This window comes from Octopus bimaculoides, chromosome 4 (genome assembly GCF_001194135.2).
Source record: "Octopus bimaculoides isolate UCB-OBI-ISO-001 chromosome 4, ASM119413v2, whole genome shotgun sequence".
In the NCBI taxonomy this organism is placed as follows: Eukaryota; Metazoa; Mollusca; class Cephalopoda; order Octopoda; family Octopodidae; genus Octopus; species Octopus bimaculoides.
Window position 1 is genome coordinate 145,200,862 of NC_068984.1, and position 13,836 is coordinate 145,214,697.

Below are 13,836 nucleotides of genomic sequence, written 5' to 3' on the forward strand. Positions count from 1 at the left end.
TCAACCAGAAACAACTTCCACTTTGCATCTGAGTCTTTCTACCTCATTGCTCTGAGTTCACCTGCTGCTCTTTCCCACTCCCCACCCTTCCCCCACCCCCTGGGCTCTTCCAGTCACTAACAGCTACTCAACTATTTCTCACTTACTTACGTTAGTGACATCTATCTTCCCTTGCATCCTGTTTAACATTTTAAACTGTCTGCACTAGTTATCATCATCATCACCATCATCTTCACCATCGCCATCATCATCATCACCATCACCATCATCATCTTCCAGTTGTTTATTTTACTGATCTAATACATTGATATACAGACATGGCTGTGTAATTAAGAAGTTCATTTTGCAACCATGTGATTCCAGGTTCAATACCAATGTACTACACTTTGAGTTAGTATCTTCTGTTACAGACTCTGTTGATCAATGCCCCAACAATAAGGGGCGTTTTAATATGCATGTCCCCTGCTGGGATGGGTTGGACAGTTTGACAGGATCCAACGGACCCATGGACTGCATTGTGTTTCAGTGTCTGCTTTGGTATGGTTTCCATGACTCGATTCCCTTCCTAACTCCAGCCACTCTACAGTGTGGACTGTCGGATTTTCTGCATGCTACCGATGCCAGACAAATTTCCATTCAGCTTTCATGATTATAAAACCAGCCATTGGAACTGCCGAAGCTGATATAGGGGCCTGACACAACTCTGCAGTCTGCTGGATCCTATCTGACCATGCAACCCATATCAGCACGGAAAATAGACATTAAATGTTGATGATGTTGATGATAAGGGTGAAAGACAGAGTTAACCTTGATAGGGTTTGAACTCAGAAAAGAGCCTTTAAGAAATCCTGTCAGACATTTAATCCAAGGCTGTAACGACTCTGCCAATTCACCTACATCATTTTATTTTGTGCTTTCATGTTTTGTTTTTTGTAGGTCAACTTTATGACATTGGTTGGGGTCAGAGGTTATTTATGAAATGTCAAGGTGATGGACCTCCTACTGGTGAGTAACTGAAAATATTTTATTGTGAATTTTTTGGACAGTGTGTAGATTAGGGTTAATGAAATATAGTTGAATACTGGGGTTGATATAATTGACTAAGCCTCTCCCACCAAAATGTCAGGCCTTGTACCTATAGAAAAGAAAGAATTATTATTATTAATCATTAATATTAATAATAGAAGTTGCAGTATTTCCTATAGTTTAATACAAGTTTTTCATTGCACAACAATGTGCATCAGTGTTTCTTGTGTCTATGTGCTGCATTGTCCTTCCAAAGAATGGTGGTGGTGGTGTTACTGCATTTAATTGGCTTTATTGTTGAAATTCATTTTGTTGTTGTTTGTTATAAAATCAATCATTGTATTGTGAGGTGTGTATTGTGTTGAGATGGTTCTCTGTACAACCGGTGGCTGTTTTCCCAATTAAAGTATCTTATGGAAGAATGTGCTGTACCCAGCCATATTGGTGAGGAAGATTTTCTATGGGTGGTCGCTTTTCCTGTGTCCAACCCTTATCTATTTCTAAGCATGGTTATATTTTCCCTGCTTGTCCTTCAAACATGAACAGCACAATGGTCAGACATATTTTCCCAGAATGTTTGTGAATAAACAACGCTTCTCGTTTATTTACATTTCGTATGTGATGTCAAGACAAGGAGACATAAACACACACATACACACATGACTGGCTCTTTGCCTTGCTATTTTTTTGTCTACCAAATACACCCAAAAGGCTTTGGTCTGCCCAGGGCTATTGCAGAAAACTCTTGCCCAACGTGCTATGCAGTGGGACTGACCCTAAAAGCAAACTTCTGAGTTCTGGTGGCAATTTTTCTTGATGGCTTTGGTTTCCACCTGTAACAACCCTAGGCTTCCCTTTCAACAACACCATAGACTGGGTACATTTCATCATTTACTAAGACTTAATAATGTCTGAAGTGGGACGAAAACATTTCTATACCTTATTTTACTGTTTTCATTCATAGTTACTCTTCTCCTAGATTGTGTATGTATGTGTGTACTGGGTATTGTGGTTGATCTGTGCCTTGTCTATTCTTTTTTCCTCCTTTTTTTTTGATGTTTTTTTTTTAATGCTAGACGCCCTGCCCCCCCCCCTCTTACCAATGTATTTTTCTGCAATGTGTGTTAATGTTTTCGTTTGTCTAAATATCTGCATGCTTTTGTTTGTAGGTAAGTCTCTAGGATGGTTTTTGGGTAACCTTCTTTCACCTTTGATTGGAAACAGATGAGAATTGATGACTGGAAGATCATCCAGCCATAGATAATCTACCTTAACAAACTTTGTCTGACCCATGCAAGCATGGAAAAGTGGATGTTAAAACAATATTGATGATAGTAGTGATGATGATGTGTGCGTGTGAGAGATAGATAGATAGATGAGATAGATAGAGAGAGAGAGAGAGAGAGAGAGAGAGAAAGAGAGATACTACTATTGTTGATGACTCTTGAAATAATTGTCAATTTTCAGTGATACTCGATGCCCCCACAGGAATGTCATCTGATGTCTGGTCTCTTGTATGGCCTGAAATTGCTAATGTGACAAGAGTATGTATTATTTGTTACTTATATCTATATAATATATTCATTTTAGATTGTTAAGCTTTGCTTTCAACTGAAGTAATATCTTAAGAAATGTCCCAATGTATCTGCTTCGTCTTATATTGCCATCTTAGACCAATGTCCACCTGAAATGGTTTCTGGCGTTGAACCAACTTGCCTGTCATTCTATTATTATCAGTCTGTTTTTTGTTTTTTTCTGATACCTGAATTTTTTGTTGTTTAGCTGCTGTTGACAGTGACGCTAAAAATATTTGTTAAACATAAAACTGTAACTTTACAGATTTAATATCGTACAGTTTACCGTTTCTGTGCTGCCGTTAAGGCATAAGCATGACCAGCTTTGTACAGATAGGAAAATAAAGTAATTAGATCAGATATTTACGATATTGTATTTGCTGAATTTTCACTGAAACCTCAGTAAAATGGCCAAGTCCTGTTTATGGCCTTAGTAAAAGCCAAGTTTAAACAATTTATTAACTCTTTCTTTGTTATTGATTAGCGAAAGCCTTGTGTTTTAACCACAACACACCAGGCCATTCCATCACCTGCCTATCAGTGTGCAGCATCTCTCCAAACCATGGAACCACATATTCAAGGAAACGGAAGGATCAACATTGTTATTTGAACTTGACACCCACAGGTTTAAAGGAATGCTTTTCCTTCTACTCCTACACCAATTCTGATCAGTAGACCCTTTCTGATCCTTCAACTCCCCTCTCACCTCATTGTTTCCTGTCACTTCGCTTTTGGCTTTGTCCACTTCTTCTCCTCATTCCTTCTACTTCTCTCATACTGTCTTTCTCTTATTACATCTTGTTCACATTAAGCTCCCATGATCCTATGTTCCTCATCAGTTGCAGCCAGTTTGTTTTTTCACAGACGATGTAAAACCTTGCTGTGTCTTTAATTCCTCCCTTGTTAATTTTCCCTGAAGAAGGAATCAGTCTGAAGCATTGCATTTTCCCTTTCCCATGCTAATCTTTTTGTCAATTTTATTAAATGAAACAAGTATTGCTCACACAAATCAATACCAGTTTCTTAAGGATCATTAACCTTTCTCTAAATCTTCTAAATATTATAGTATATTAACAAACCCATTTTCTTTCACAGGTTTGTATATTTGACCGTGCTGGCTTAGGGTACAGTGATCGGCCCCGTGAGGTGAGTATTTCTCCTTTTCACATTTTCCTTTGATATAATTTGTCAATAAGGATAGACCACAGAGTTTTCTAGGTCAAAGTTAAGTTGTGCTGTGTCTTCCTCTGTACCCCCCCTCCACATGCACATTCTCTCCTTTCTCCTCTCTCTTTTTCTATACACATTATACTCTCTCTTTATACACAGTAGGCCTGTGTTTGTGTGTATACACATGCATACACACACAGTTCCTACTGTCCATACAATACACAATACGACCTCAGTATTCATTATTGAGAAACACTACGGTGTATACACTTTACACTTTACACCATGACATATCTGTGATACGCGATCCCTATTGATCATTTTTCTTTTTTACAATCCCTTTTGATCGAAAACCTACTCCCCCACCTTTTTTTTCTCTCCAAAAAGAAAAGCTCTACTTTGTAATTTGTCCCCTCTGTGTTCAGCCCTGTGTAGCTAATAAAGAAACATATCTATCTATATCTATCTATCTGTCTGTGTCTATCTGTCTGTCTGTCTGTCTATCTATCTATTCATCTTTCTTTCTGTCTTCCTTCCTTCCTTTCTTAGACACAGTACACAGTCTATATACATGATAATGTCTATACTGACAGTCTGTTCTGTGTATAAGAAACAATGTATTGTCTTCATATTGTGTAACATGATTTTTCAATTGATTTTTTTTCCAGAACTTTACCTCGACTGATGGCTCAGAAGGGAAATCGAATTATCGTAACCGTTGGGAACCATTCACAGTAGAGAGGTACATTAATATGTGTGTGTGTGTGTGTGTGTGTGTGTGTGTGTGTGTGTGTGTGTGTGTGTGTGTGTGTGTGTGTGTGTGTGTGTGTGTGTGTGTGTGTGTGTGTGTATTAAAGTAATTGGTATAATGATGTATCTATGTCAGTAAAAATATATATTCAATAGACATTACATTAAGGTTCCTCTGTCAGAAAACTTTATACAGAAGGATAAATAGGAATCTCTTAGATTCTATTCTGCTTTTTCCTTTCTCAAGTTCTTTGTAAAAAAATTTGGTTATATTTCTTGCACTGAAGAGTACATTGATATATAATTAATTTAACCAAATTCAATTCAACCATGAATTTGCAAGATTTTTATATCTCTCTACGAAACGATCGTCTGCGTGAATTAAAATTCTCTTATATATTTTAACATCTTTTCTTCTCCATGTTTAACTAAATTGTTGAGTTTTATGGGATTTTTTTCCATAAATTCACAACACATCATATATAAAAATATATAATCTAAGTAAGCTTAAAATAAAAGTTGTGCCTTCCCGAAACGCATCTGTTTATTCCAGTATTCCAATTCTGTATAGTTTTACGTGAGCTCCAATGTGACGAGATGAAAATTCTGGAGATATTATTTGCAGTGTTGTTATTATATACACCATTACATATGTTGCATTTGCTATTAGGAGTCATAGAATTGTACATGTTGGGTAGAAATGTAAAGAAATTTCCTATTGGAAATTCTTGAAGAATTCCTCAAGAGACAGCTGTAAGCTTATGAAGTCCATTACATAATTTCCTATTCCCTTGTCATTCATTTAATCTTTTATCACTGCTCTGTACTCAGCTAACTCTTTATTCTGAAGCATATTGAGTTCTAGCACCAGGTTATTAGTATCACTCTGCCTAAGCTAGTATATATATATATATATATATATATAAATATATATAATTAGTGTTTTTTATTGCTCACAAGGGGCTAAACATAGAGGGGACAAACAAGGACAGACAAAGGGGTTAAGTCGATTACATCGACCCCAGTGTATAACTGGTACATATTTAATTGACCCTGAAAGGATGAAAGGCAAAGTCGACCTCGGCGGAATTTGAACTCAGAACGTAACAGCAGACGAAATACCACTAAGCATTTCGCCCGGCATGCTAATGATTCTGCCAGCTTACCGATGATATATATATCATCATCATCATCATTTAGCATCTGTTGTCCATGCTGGCATGGATTGGACAGTTTGATCAGGGCTAGGAATCTGGAAGGCTGCACCAGACTCCAGTCTGACTTGGCATGATTTCTACAGCTGGATGCCCTTCCTAATGCCAACCACTCCGAGAGTGTAATGGGTGCTTTTATGTGCCACCGGTACAGGTGCCATTTGCATGATGCTGGTATCTGTCATGACTATGATTTTACTTGGCTTGATGGGTCTTCTTCTCAAGCGCAGCATAATGCCAAAGGTCTCTGTCGTTGCCTCTGTGTGGCCCAATGTTTGAAGATCATGCTGCACCACCTCATCCCATGTCTTCCTGATCTACCTCTGCCACAGGTTCCCTCCACAGTCAGATATTGGCTCTTCTTTGTCTTCATCCATAACACTCTGTTAATGTTTCTCTGTTGATAAATCGTTTATTTCTCTTCTAGGATGGCTGATGATATGCGACACTTGTTTACTTTGAGCAGCCAACAGCCGAAACCTTTCATCCTGGTCGGCTCCGAACTCAGTGCACTTTCTGCATATTTCTATGCTCAGATGCACGAAAAGTAAGTTTCCCTGTTTATATTCTTATTTCAGTCATTGAACTGCTGTTGCACTCGGTTCAATCCCACTCTGTGGCACTCTGGGCAAATGTCTTCTACTATAGACTCAGGCCAAGCAATACTCTGTGAGGGAATTTGGTACACAGAAACTGTGTGGAAGCCTGCTGTGTATGTACGTGTGTGTGTGTGTGTGGGTGTTATATATATATATATATATATATATATATTTATATATATATATAAATTTTGAATTTAGTTCACAGGTCCTCAGTACTACCTTTGTGGGCCACCAGGGGTCTGTGGTCCCCAGGTTGGGAAGGAACCACTGGACTAAAACATGTAAAAGAAAAATATGAAAATATAAGAAACTAATGTTTGTTTTTTTTTGTTTTGAATTTCAGTGATGTTACTGGATTGGTAATGATCAATCCAATTGCAGATGAACTCTTTGATTCTGACAATGGCTTATGGTCTCGTTATTGGTAAGTCAGTTTGGCGTTTTACGTGAGCTTGTAGGCACATGTCTGGTTGTGGGGTAAGGAGTTTGCTTCCCAACCACATGGTTCTGGGTTCAGTCCCTCCACACTGCACCTTGGGCCAGTGACTTCTGCTATTGCTACAGGTTGACCAAAGCCTTGTGACTAGATTTGGTAGATGGAAACTGAGAGAAGCTTGTCCTATATATAGGTGCAGGGGTGGCTGTGTGGTAAGAAGCTTGAGGACTGTAGAGAAAGATGTGGCGGATATAGATCTGGCCAGGGAGCAGACTGATGGCTGCGGCTGCAGGACTGCTGGGTTTTGAGTTGGTCCTAGAAGTTTGATCTACAGCAGAAACCTTTACAATTAGGCCCTATGGTGGTGCGATTAAGAGGCTTCCCAACCATGTGGCCTAGGGTTTAGTCCCACTGTGTGGCACCTTGGGTAAGTGTCTTCTGTCATGGCCCTGGGCTGAACAAAACCTTGTAAGTGGATTTGTTAGGTGGAGACTGAAAGAAGCTTATCAGATATATATACACACAGTGTGAGAGTATATATATATGTATATATACACATGCGCACACACATACTCCCTTGACAGATGATGGTTGTGAATAAGCATCATCGTCATACAAGTGATGTTAACCTTGCTTGGAAATGAGTAAGGGTTTGTGTCAGGAAAAGCATCCAGCTGTAGAAAACCTGCTGCAACAAACTCTGTCTGACCCATGCCAGCATGGAAAAGTGAACATTAAATGATGATGACCTCAGCACACTGAACACAAATTATATTTTGAAATTACATTCTTTGTTCCTGTTTAAACTGTTTTATTCTTGTTTTATTTGCAGGTTTGGTAAAATAATTCCTGATTTGCAACTTCTTCAATTTGGTGCTTCTCTTGGAATCTCAAGAATAGCCATCCATTTTGGATTTTTAGAACAACCTTTGAGAGAGACTTCAATCACTGAACAGGTGAAGAACAGGCAGGTAAGAGAGCTTAATTAACTAATGCTTGTAATGATGAGCTGATATTATTTAATCATCATCATCATCATCATCGTTTGATGTCCGTTTTCCATGCTGGCATGGGTTGGACAGTTTCACTGGGAACTGGCAAACCAGGAGGCCGCACCAATCTCCAATCTGATCTGGCAATGTTTCTACAGCTGGATGCCCTTCCTAATGCCGACCACTCCAAGAGTGTAGTGGATGCTTTGTACGTGCCACCGGTACGGGAGCCAGTCAAGTGGTAAAATACTTTTTAATAATAAATTGAAGTAAGAAAATGGTTCAGTTCGTATATTGTTTTGTTTTGTTTAATGAAAAAAAAAAAAAAAAAAAACTAAGCTTGTTAGCCTGAAGGATTAAAGAATGAGGTTGGTAGGGTTCTGAGTTTTGAAAAGTTGGACAAATGCAACGTTGAGGTTTGAAAATGCAGTTTGATTTTTGTTGGAAGTTAAGGAACATGGATTGTAGAAAGTAAGTTCTGATATAGCAACTGAGGAAGAGGCACTATTGAATCATTGCACCATTCCAATTATTCTGAACTTCCCAGATTTATTATTATTTGTTATGTACAGCAGAAACAGTATTGGTTTAAAATAGCGATATGTGTATCATACTCAAAGCAGATGCATCATGGAAAGGTAAATTTATGGGTGTATTGGTTGGTGTTAGGAAGGGCATCCAGCCGAAAAATCTATGCGAAAACTGTGGAGCATGGTACGGTCTTCTGCCCAGCCAGCTCCTGTCAAATCATCCGACGCATGCGAGTCTGGAAAGCAGATGTTAAATGATGACGATGATGACTGTGTTTAAAAATAGAACTATATTGGTAGTCGACAAAAATCATCCTGTATGCTATTTCCTGCAGAAGATGGGTCTGGTATCCAGACAACTGAAAAAAGCCGTCAAGGAAACCAGCACAGCAGTTGAAACTAACTCAGGATGGCTACGGTTGATAAGAGACTGCAAGTGGAACCCTTCTGTGGGTGAAGAATAGCTCAGTCCTCGTTGCCTCACTCAGGTGAGGTGTACAGGCTAAGGAGCAAAACACTTGTAACCCTGGGATACCGGCTGATGATACAGAAGGCTTTCCAGCATTGCACTGGATTTAAAACAGTTTACAAAACCTTTGAGCAGTTCATTTAGTTTCTGCATGAGGCCAAGCATCTCTGATGTTTATTTCACTGAGTTGTATATTTCTGCTTCATTGGACTTTGTTGCATATTCTCACTGCCAACCACGCCAACCACATGCTAAGACAAAATCCATCACTACTGATATAGGAAAACAGTAATTGGAAAATCACTGATATTGCAATTAGTTGTCCAGCTAAATGAAAATTTGTCATGCGCAACAAAAGCAGTATTAGACTAAAACAGTCACCTGTGTATCACACTTAATGCATATTCATCATGAAAGGCAAAGTATTGTTTTTAATGTCAGACAATGCCTTGTGGTATTTAGTTATGTCATTTAAAGTTCAAACCCTGCTGAGGACAACTTTGTCTTTCATCCAAAGATGTCATTTTCATTGACTAAGACTCTTGCCACAAAATTGCTGGCTTTGTTCCTAAATTATTATTATTATTATTATTATTATTATTATTAAGGTGGTGAGCTGGCAGGATCGTTAGCAGACCGGGTGAAATGCTTAATGGCATTTCATAAGTCTTTATGTTCTAAGTTCAAATTCTGCCTGGATTGACTTTGTTTTTCATCCTTTTGGGGTTGATTAATGAAGTACCAGTGAGACACTGGGGTCAATGTAATCAACTAGTCCTCTTCCCCAAAATTTCAGGCCTTGTGCCTTTAGTAGGACGGATTGTTATTATTATTGTTGTTGTTTGCCTGTTTTACTGCTCTGTTGAAAAATATATCTCTATATTTCTCTTTCCAGAAATATCTCTTATGTCATCCCAAACATCTTAGTTCAGCAGTTGATGAACATCACTTTATTAATGAATCTATATCACAGATTAGGTAACATAGCAATTTTTTTGGTTCTTCAACTGTCACTCACGCACTCACACACACACACACACACACACTCACACACACTCACACACACACACTCACTCACTCACTCACTCACTCACTCACTCACTCACTCACTCACTCACTCACTCAAATATTGAACAATGAGAATGAGTGCTCGACACTGCATTGGTGGGTAAATATTCAGATGAATATTGGTACTTGTCTCTAAAAGGGAGACAAGTACCAATGTTCTCTCGTGACAGGCTTGATAATTGAGAGATTCCTCTTTACATGAAACCATTGGTAGCATTGTTAACCCACAAATCTAGTGTGCGTGTGTATATATATGCAAATATACCCCTCCAAACATACAACTTGCTTCTACAGAACCCACATAAATTGCTGGTATTCAATTCTGATTTCAGGTTGGCAAGAATTATGAAGAATTTACCAAGCAATATGACAACAACAGTAATTTCTGGAAACATGTATGATAAAACACTTTCACGAGAACTTAATGAGGTAAGTTAAACTTGTACACTTGTAGTTTAGTCCTGATCTAGTAGATCAACGACCAGGTGACCAGAGTTGGTCTTCAAGGAGAAACTACCATTTTTGGTAGCATAAAAGGTGCACTGGCATTTTAGACACATACTAATTTCAGCAGCACATATTGAGGGGGGGGGGGAAATGGTTTTAGTGTGTTCAAGACATTTCATATTGGCTCAAATTAGACAATGAGCTGGCAGAAGTGTTAACGTGGACAAAATGGTTAATGACATGTTGTCCCTGTTTACATTCTGAGTTCAAATTCTGCCAAGGTCGACTTTGCCTTTCAGGATTGTGGTAAGTACCAGCAGAGTACTGGGGGTCAATGTAGGTTCAAACTGATTAAGCCAACCTTTGATCAACCTGAAGCAGAAGATAGTTGATTAAAATGTCAGAGTGAGATTGAACCGAGAACCATATGTTTGTGAAGTGAACGTATTAACCTCACAACCATTTTTGAGTACTAGACTGGAGCCTGGTGTTGCCATCCGGTTTCACCAGTCCTCAGTCAAATCGTCCAACCCATGCTAGCATGGAAGGCGGACGTTAAACGATGATGATGATGATGATGATAGGTGTAGGAGTGGCTGTGTGGTAAGTAGCTTGCTTACCAACCACATGGTTCTGGGTTCATTCCCACTGTGTGGCATCTTGGGCAAGTGTCATCTACCATAGCCTCGGGCAGACCAAAGCCTTGTGAGTGGATTTGGTAGACGGAAACTGAAAGAAGCCCGTCGTATATATGTATATATATATATGTATGTGTTTGTGTGTCTGTGTTTGTCCCCCCAGCATTGCTTGACAACCGATGCTGGTGTGTTTACGTCCCTGTAACTTAGCGGTTCGGCAAAAGAGCCCGATAGAATAAGTACTAGGCTTACAAAGAATAAGTCCTGGGGGCGATTTGCTTCATTAAAGGCAGTGCTCCAGCATGGCCGCAGTCAAAAAGACTGAAACAAGTAAAAGAGTAAAAGAAGCGAGTGGTGGGCTGGGTTGACAAATTCTCACTTGATGCAGAGGTTAAGGGGCTCACTTTGTGACCATATGGGTTTGGGTTCAATCCCATTGTGGGACACCTCGGACAAGCGTCTCCCACAATATATCCATAGGCTGACCAATGCCTTCTGAGTGAAATTGGTGAATAGAAACTGTGTGGAAGCCTCTGTGTGTGTGTGTGTGTGTGTGAATATATACAATAGTATAAGTACAAGACTTAAAATATAAAATAAGCCCTGGGGTCAATTAAAATCCTTCAAGGTGATGCCCCAGCATGGCCTTAGTTTAATATAGATGGGGTTAAGAAAAGAGTGCGAGTGAAAGAGAGAGAGAGAGAGGTGTAGTAGTAAAACGAAGACCTGGGAATAATATAAAGACCATTTGGTGGAATTAGTTACCTCCCTTTAATAATATATTAATGCCGTATTAAACTCGGAGTTGGTTTGTGTCAGTAAATGTGAACAGTGACGAAATAAGTTGCTTAGGTCCTCATCCTTAGCAGCAGCATTACATCCACTTTTCTTTGCTGACATGGGTCAGACAGAATTTGTTGAGCAGGGTTTTTTTATTATGGCCAGATGCCGTTCCTATTGTCAATCCTCCCCTATTTTCAAACAAGGTAATATTTCTCCATGGTGTGACATGCTCTTGGAGGAATACTGGGAGTAAAATGACCCTGCCTGTATGACAGTGACTCTCATTCACAGTTATTGCACAATGTCAAGACCAGGCAGCGCACGCACACACACACACACACACACACACACACACACACACACACACACACATATGAATGATAGATCACTGACCACTAAACCATTTTTTATTTTCTCTCTGTTTATTCTTGTGTTCCTTTCTGTTGAAGAGCGTAGGCTCGAAACGTAAAAGACTTTCTCACTTCCCAAGCATTAAACTAATACATCTGTTTGTTGTTTACACACCCGTCTTCGTCTTTTGTTTTTTTGTAAATATATAGATGTATATATATATATATGAGACCAAAGTGTATGTATGCCGCTATATTTTATTATATATAAAAAATGCAAAAATGGGACAAAAACGCAAGACATCCAGACAGTCAGGGGATACAAAAAAAGGGACAACAAGACATCCAGACAGACGATACAAAGAAAACAAGGATGGGTCATTTGGAGTTTTCTATCCTCAGTTGAGTTCTAGATTATCTTTGCAATTTTGGCTGGTTATACTCGAGATTGCTCCAATCTGGCCAGCCCCAAGGAAAAACTAAGCTAAGAGCCTTAGATTCCATAGAAGAAAGCAGCGAATGTATACGAAAACAAAGACCGAAAAAAACGGAGAATGTTACACAAATACAAATAACAGGACATAACAACTGGTGTCTTTCAACTAAGGACGAATAAAATGAAGCTGGCGTCTTCTACAGCCTTGCTCTGTGCAATGAGTTGGGAGTGAATTTGGTAGATCAAAACTGTAGAAACCTGTTGTATGTATGTATGTATGTGTGTATGTGTCTTTGTCCCTCATAACAGTTTGACAGCCGGTGTTGGTTTGTTTGTCTCCGTAACTTGACAATTTAGCAAAAAAGACTGACAGGATAAGTACCAGTACTTAAAAATGAGTAAAGGGTGTGGGGTGGGGGTTGCTTTGTTTGACTAAACTTCCCAAGGTGGTGCTCCAGCATGGCCACAGTGAATGATGGAAACAAGTAAAAGGATGAAGTAGAGGTACACCACCAACTTATCAGACTCTGAAAGTCCAGAACCAATTATAATCTACACTAATTTATACTAACGAATAGTTATCTGTATTTCATTTAATTATTGAACTAAATTTAATATTTGTTTACTTTAGAGTGTGTTGACCAAGTCTGGGAAAACCAGGAAACTGGAATGGCTTTAGAACCAAATGTTTCATGAGATCAATGTTGTACCTTTATAATTATTTGCTAATTTCTGTACTGTTTCTTTTATAATTTACATGTTAATTATGTGTTAATTTTACATATAATGTCTTCTATATTCTTTGTAGGCTTGGGCTCGTAGCGAGCGGAAAATGATCCAAAAATTCTTCAGCAATGCCCACCATATTATCATAAATGGCGTCGACCATCATATGATGTACAAGAAACCTGCAGCTGTGATAAAACCAATTTTAGAGATTGTTCAGAACTGGAAAGACCAGCCGTCAGTGTGACTAGAGTCGGGTTATGCTACGAAACTAAATCTCTATAATTATTGATTGTTGATCATGGTGGTGGTGGTGATGATGATGATGATGATATTTACTTGATTTCTGAAGAGAAGCGGAAGAGCACATACCATTTTATTGTTTTTTTTTTGTGCTGTGGGAGAGGTGCACAGATGGACAATCAGTTAAACCAACCCCCATCCCCCACCCGTCCCCTACTACTACCTGATCTATCAAATGGACAGAAGAATATTCCTTAGCAAATAAAATATATTTTTTTTTTTGTCGTGTGTTTTTGGGTGTTTACCGTCTCAACATTGCAAAAGGGGAAATAAGTAAAAATTCCTGGTAAAAACATAAATGAAAGACAGCAATTATCAATCA

General features: G+C 38.8%; 2 protein-coding genes across 3 annotated transcripts in view; both read left to right on the plus strand.

Moving 5' to 3' along the window:
* Positions 1-13,736, plus strand: part of LOC106878763 (uncharacterized) — a 24,817-nt gene extending 11,081 nt beyond the window's left edge. For both annotated transcript variants that reach the window (XM_014928087.2, XM_014928088.2), the window contains 10 exons: positions 937-1,005; positions 2,494-2,570; positions 3,696-3,746; positions 4,439-4,512; positions 6,162-6,281; positions 6,680-6,760; positions 7,605-7,743; positions 9,659-9,741; positions 10,164-10,260; positions 13,294-13,736. In XM_014928087.2, coding sequence (XP_014783573.1) covers positions 937-1,005; positions 2,494-2,570; positions 3,696-3,746; positions 4,439-4,512; positions 6,162-6,281; positions 6,680-6,760; positions 7,605-7,743; positions 9,659-9,741; positions 10,164-10,260; positions 13,294-13,458 — 956 coding nt within the window. In that variant the 3' untranslated portion in view covers positions 13,459-13,736. The remainder of the gene's footprint in view (positions 1-936; positions 1,006-2,493; positions 2,571-3,695; positions 3,747-4,438; positions 4,513-6,161; positions 6,282-6,679; positions 6,761-7,604; positions 7,744-9,658; positions 9,742-10,163; positions 10,261-13,293) is intronic.
* The window catches only part of LOC106878757 (uncharacterized), a 401,005-nt gene that overhangs the window by 313,026 nt on the left and 74,143 nt on the right, over positions 1-13,836 (plus strand). The window lies entirely within an intron of this gene.